The sequence below is a fragment of the Oncorhynchus clarkii genome, chromosome 7 (genome assembly GCF_045791955.1).
Source record: "Oncorhynchus clarkii lewisi isolate Uvic-CL-2024 chromosome 7, UVic_Ocla_1.0, whole genome shotgun sequence".
NCBI lineage: Eukaryota > Metazoa > Chordata > Actinopteri > Salmoniformes > Salmonidae > Oncorhynchus > Oncorhynchus clarkii.
In genome coordinates this window covers 25,047,667-25,053,666 of record NC_092153.1, presented here as the reverse complement: position 1 = coordinate 25,053,666, position 6,000 = coordinate 25,047,667, and the positions used below count along the sequence as shown (strand labels likewise).

The window sequence follows — 6,000 nt, the reverse complement described above, 5'->3', positions numbered from 1 at the left end:
AAGACAAGGAAGGATATGGAGAGTGAAGGAGAGAGAGGGAAAGACAAGGAAGGATATGGAGAGTGAAAGAGAGAGAGGGAAAGACAAGGAAGGATATGGAGAGTGAAAGAGAGAGAGGGAAAGACAAGGAAGGATATGGAGAGGGAAAGAGAGAGAAGGAAAGACAAGGAAAGAGATGGAGGGTGAAAGAGAGAGAGGGAAAGACAAGGAAGGATATGGAGAGGGAAAGAGAGAGAGGGAAAGACAAGGAAGGATATGGAGAGTGAAAGAGAGAGAGGGAAAGACAAGGAAGGATATGGAGAGTGAAAGAGAGAGAGGGAAAGACAAGGAAGGATATGGAGAGTGAAGGAGAGAGAGGGAAAGACAAGGAAGGATATGGAGAGTGAAGGAGAGAGAAGGAAAGACAAGGAAGGATATGGAGAGTGAAGGAGAGAGAGGGAAAGACAAGGAAGGATATGGAGAGTGAAAGAGAGAGAGGGAAAGACAAGGAAGGATATGGAGAGTGAAGGAGAGAGAGGGAAAGACAAGGAAGGATATGGAGAGTGAAGGAGAGAGAGGGAAAGACAAGGAAGGATATGGAGAGTGAAAGAGAGAGAAGGAAAGACAAGGAAGGATATGGAGAGTGAAGGAGAGAGAAGGAAAGACAAGGAAGGATATGGAGAGTGAAGGAGAGAGAGGGAAAGACAAGGAAGGATATGGAGAGTGAAGGAGAGAGAAGGAAAGACAAGGAAGGATATGGAGAGTGAAGGAGAGAGAGGGAAAGACAAGGAAGGATATGGAGAGTGAAAGAGAGAGAAGGAAAGACAAGGAAGGATATGGAGAGTGAAAGAGAGAGAGGGAAGGACAAGGAAGGATATGGAGAGTGAAAGAGAGAGAGAGGGAAAGACAAGGAAGGATATGGAGAGTGAAAGAGAGAGAAGGAAAGACAAGGAAGGATATGGAGAGTGAAAGAGAGAGAGGGAAAGACAAGGAAGGATATGGAGAGTGGAGGAGAGAGAGGGAAAGACAAGGAAGGATATGGAGAGTGAAAGAGAGAGAGGGAAAGACAAGGAAGGATATGGAGAGTGAAGGAGAGAGAGGGAAAGACAAGGAAGGATATGGAGAGTGAAAGAGAGAGAGGGAAAGACAAGGAAGGATATGGAGAGTGAAAGAGAGAGAGGGAAAGACAAGGAAGGATATGGAGAGTGAAAGAGAGAGAGGGAAAGACAAGGAAGGATATGAAGAGTGAAGGAGAGAGAGGGAAAGACAAGGAAGGATATGGAGAGTGAAAGAGAGAGAGGGAAAGACAAGGAATGATATGGAGAGTGAAAGAGAGAGAGGGAAAGACAAGGAAGGATATGAAGAGTGAAAGAGAGAGAGGGAAAGACAAGGAAAGATATGGAGAGTGAAAGAGAGAGAGGGAAAGACAAGGAAGGATATGGAGAGTGAAAGAGAGAGAAGGAAAGACAGGGAAGGATATGGAGAGTGAAAGAGAGAGAGGGAAAGACAAGAAAGGATATGGAGAGTGAAAGAGAGAGAGGGAAAGACAAGGAAGGATATGGAGAGTGAAAGAGAGGGAAAGCAAGAGAATGGCCATAGACCCAGACTCAAAGGAGAAGAGCAAAAGAGACAGATTGAAAGCACATTCAATTATTTGACTATAGGCCTACATTGCTTTAAATAAGCCTTATTAAACCTTGTAGCTCTGGCACCCTCTATGGTCAGTTGGCGTAACGCCTGGCTGTCCATCTGGTGCATCTTGGGCCACAATACGTGTTTCTACAGTGTCTTTGTCCCAAATGGAAACCTATTGCCTTTGTTAGGGCCCTGGTCAAATGTAGTGCACTACATAGGAAATAGAGTCCCATTTGGAACACAGTCAGTGTCTGTTTTAACTGATATTAAGCTTTTACTTGTGGTCCTTTCTTCCTCTTGAGTTCCTCTTATATCTGGAGTTGGACAGTCCAAACTTGTTCTAACTGTAAATGAACCGCTATAACTGTCACTCGCAGTGAGTTTAGGGCTCATACTTCCTCTTATCGAAGTGTGTGTGTGTGTGTGTGTGTGTGTGTGTGTGTGTGTGTGTGTGTGTGTGTGTGTGTGTGTGTGTGTGTGATCGCATGCCAGAGGATGGCCTTGTGGTTTCAGGCAATGAGGGGGAGATGGACAGAGGGTGGAGAGAAGGATGGGGGAGAGCGATGGAAAGAGTTAGTGTGAGAGAGAGAGGTGTTTTGATGGGGTGGGGTTGGTGGACGACCTCCAGGCCAGATAGAGGGATCGGACATGAGGTGGGTCGGACCGTCTCTCACCATTTGTTCCTCTCCTCCCACGAGCATGATCTGTCTGTTGTCTGTCTGTGTCCTTCCCGTGAACAGGAAGAGCCTCCTCTCCCATAGTCACATGTATCCTCTGACCTCTAACCTCTCTCCCTGAGGGGTCAAGAGAGGAAGGGAGGTGTGAAGGAGGGCGGCGGACGTTTGTGGGCGGACGTTTGGGGCGGATGCCACAGGAAGCTGTCCTTGGTCATGTCCTGCCCTCTTGCAGAGACATCCTGTTACTTTTACAGAACACCCAATCCTGTCCGACCTTGCCCTGTCATGTCCCTCGAGCATTTCTGTCCACTGTTTAGTCCCCCCAGGGTGGTAGTGTGCGTGCGTGGTGTGGGAAGGGGAGTGTGGGTGTGTGTGCATGTGTGTGTGTGTCTGCCCTTCCGAAACCCCTACCAGCCCTCACCTTTTGCCCCACAAACACAGACAGACAGCTGGGTGGGTGTCATTGGATCTGTGTTTAGGTTGTCTGTGCTTAGCTGGGGCTCTGTGTGTGTGCAGCGAAGCGAGACTCACACTGCGGGCTATGGGTGTGTGTGTGTGTGTGTGTGTGGCAGAGAGCGAGCGAGTGAGAGAGAGAGAGAACTGAAGATAGTATGTAGCTGAAACATTTCTCTGACTTGCTCGCACACTTCTTCACTTTTCCCAAGATGGTTGTTTGCAATGTGAGGACATCATTGCCCTCTTTTTGACAAGCACACCTCCTAGCTCCACACACCTGCAGCACACCTCCTAGCTCCACACACCTGCAGCACACCTCCTAGCTCCACACACCTGCAGCACACCTCCTAGCTCCACACACCTGCAGCACACCTCCTAGCTCCACACACCTGCAGCACACCTCCTAGCTCCACACACCTGCAGCACACCAATTGAATTCCCATTTACATGTTGGTCATTTAGCAGGTGCTCTTATCCAGAGCGATTTACGGTCACGAGATCAAGTGCAGCAATCATCTCCTTTCACCGTGCCACTCCCTCACTCAGCCCCATCACGCCGGCTGATGCATAGGGCAGCAACAGTCTTTGGCCTTTGTGTGTGTGTGTGGTATGAAATGTGTGCTGTATCTTTCGATTGGTGTAGAAGTCTAACCACATACCCCCCTCTCTGTGTGTTCTCCAGATGTTCCATGCTAACACAGACCCGTCTGAGGTGGTGTTGAACCGCGTACCCCAGCCGGTCCTGGCCCGCTTCGTACGCATTCGGCCTCAGAGCTGGAAGAACGGCATTGCCCTGCGCTTCGAACTCTACGGCTGTCAGATCATAGGTGTGTGTGTGTGAGCCACGGGGAAAAAAATGTTTCAGTTATTTTGCCTTAGATATTTGAGACATCCTTTACATTATATCCTCTGTCCCACTGCACGTCAAAACAGAGTGGGGGGGGGGGGGGGGGGGACGACGACAAAATGTGTTTCCGGAATCTTCTGCTCTTGTCAGTGAAGAAACGTTAAAAAAATCCCCTTAGAAGAAACGCCAGCCAGTTTATGCATTAACTACGCAGTAACATGAGCGCCAACACACAGACACACAGAAGAACTCCCGACGTTAACCAGCGTATTAGTCTAATCAAAATGTTTAACTCCATTCTCAGCCAGCCAGCGCGTCTCCAGTCCCTCCCACCTCCGTATTCGTCTTTTCTCTCACTCTCTCTATCCTTCTACTGTTTCTGCTCTCGTTCCTCCTCTCTCCCTCGTGATCTTTCTTTTCGCACTTTCATTTTCTCTCTCATTCCATACTCTGTTCTTGCTTTTTCCCTCTATCTCTCCCTCTCCACCTACTCCAATTCTCTCGATCAACCTCCTTTCTCTGCCTCTGAATAATTATCTGTCTCTCCCCTTTCCCCCCTCTTCCTCTCCTGCCCTTTCCACTGTTTTTGATGTCGGGATACCAACCTACTTTCTCTCAACCCCTCTACAATATCGCAGATGCAGTATGTCACAAGAAAGGGTCACAATCAATCATTCATGTCCCTCTTGTTCACTTGTAAATCTTGAACTGTGATTCGCAGAGGGAGAGAGAGATTAGCTAGTATTGCAAGTGGTGCTCACCGTTCAGGTACACACATACTCACGTGAAGACATGCACGATGACCTCACGTTGATACACACACACATACATTTATGTTGCCATTTATCCATAATTTACATTCATTGCTAGTGCTGTGACATAACAACATGAAACTCTGATCTGTGTGCTCTCAACCGTCAACCCTACTAATGCTCTCCTCTCTTTCTCCTCTCTCTGTCTCACTCCGTCTCGCCTTGTCTCTGGTCTTTTCTCCATCTGTCTCTGCCTCCTCTTCCTCTCTCTTCCCCGACCAGTCTCCCTCTCTTTCCCTCGCTCTTTCTGCCCTCTCTCTCTCCTAGTTCCATCTCTCTCTCCTCCTCCTCTATCATCTAGTGTAACCCCTCCCCCTTCTCTCCCTCCTTCTTTATGTGAGGGTTGAAATGTGATCGTTTTGTGTGATGTATGACATTGACCCAAAGAAAGAGGATTTTTCTTTTCAATAAATCATTTCCGCCCCCCTCCCTTCCTCGTCCCTCTCCCTCCTCCTCTTCCTCCCCAACTTCAGATGCTCCGTGTTCCGAGATGCAGGGCCTCCTCTCTGGCCTGCTCCCCGACGCCCAGATCTCAGCCTCGTCGGCTCGAGACATGCTGTGGTCCCCGGGGAACGCCCGCCTGGTGGCCAGCCACTCGGGCTGGTTCCCCGGCCCCGCTCAGCCCCTGGCTGGGGAGGAGTGGCTCCAAGTGGACCTGGGTGTCCCCAGGATGGTCCGGGGGATCATTACCCAGGGGGCGAGGGGCGGAGAAGGGGCAAGCAGCATGGACAACAGGGCCTTTGTGAGGAAGTACCGCGTGGCGCACGGTCTAAACGGGAGGGACTGGGGGTACGTCATGGACAGCAAGACCAGCCTGCCCAAGGTGGGTGTGAGGGAGGGGGACATGTGTAACGGTGGGGGTTGTGTGTGTGTGTGTGTGTGTGTGTGTGTCCGTCTAAAGTGTGATTTTATACTCCTTTCAATCATTTATATAAAGATTTCAATATTTCTGCTTTGTTTCGGTGTGTGTTGCAGATATTTGAGGGGAATACCCACTACGACACCCCTGAGTTACGGCGCTTTGAGGAGACCCTGGCCCAGTTCATCAGGATCTATCCAGAGAGGTGGTCTCCTGCCGGGATCGGGATGAGAGTGGAAATACTGGGCTGTGACGTGCCAGGTAAGACTTGAGCCCGCGGTTCTAACAATAACACTCCCGGCTTAGACACATGTAAACTCCTCTCCCCCACCGGAGACCGGGGTTCAATCCCCGCTCCAAACATTCAATCGGTTTCTCCTCTCTGTCATTCCATAACTGTCAAAATACTCTACAAATATATATATTTTTTAAAGTGTGCTGGCGTGCGCATACCACATATCACCTGTGAGTCTACTGGATACACGATTTGGGGGTTGGAATACAAGTGGAAGTGGAATAGTGAGGGGAGACTTGGAAAGAGTGATGGTTAAAGTTTCAAGGAGTGGAGAAAGGGTTGGATGGGTTCTGAGGAATCGGTCCCAAGGGTACCATGCACACACACACACACTGCTGGTATGGTCTGCTATCCAGATGTGAGGCAGTAGACACATCTGGCCTCTCACTGCTCACGACTCTCACCGGCCTACGCAGGACGCCTGAGTTACAGCACCAGAC

The 6,000-nt window shown here is 49.5% G+C and overlaps 1 protein-coding gene across 2 annotated transcripts in view; it reads left to right on the top strand.

Moving 5' to 3' along the window:
- LOC139413112 (neuropilin-2-like) overlaps positions 1-6,000 on the top strand; it is a 74,555-nt gene that overhangs the window by 45,405 nt on the left and 23,150 nt on the right. For both annotated transcript variants that reach the window (XM_071160173.1, XM_071160174.1), the window contains exons 8-10: positions 3,430-3,574; positions 4,880-5,229; positions 5,382-5,526. In XM_071160173.1, the coding sequence (XP_071016274.1) occupies positions 3,430-3,574; positions 4,880-5,229; positions 5,382-5,526 (640 nt within the window). The remainder of the gene's footprint in view (positions 1-3,429; positions 3,575-4,879; positions 5,230-5,381; positions 5,527-6,000) is intronic.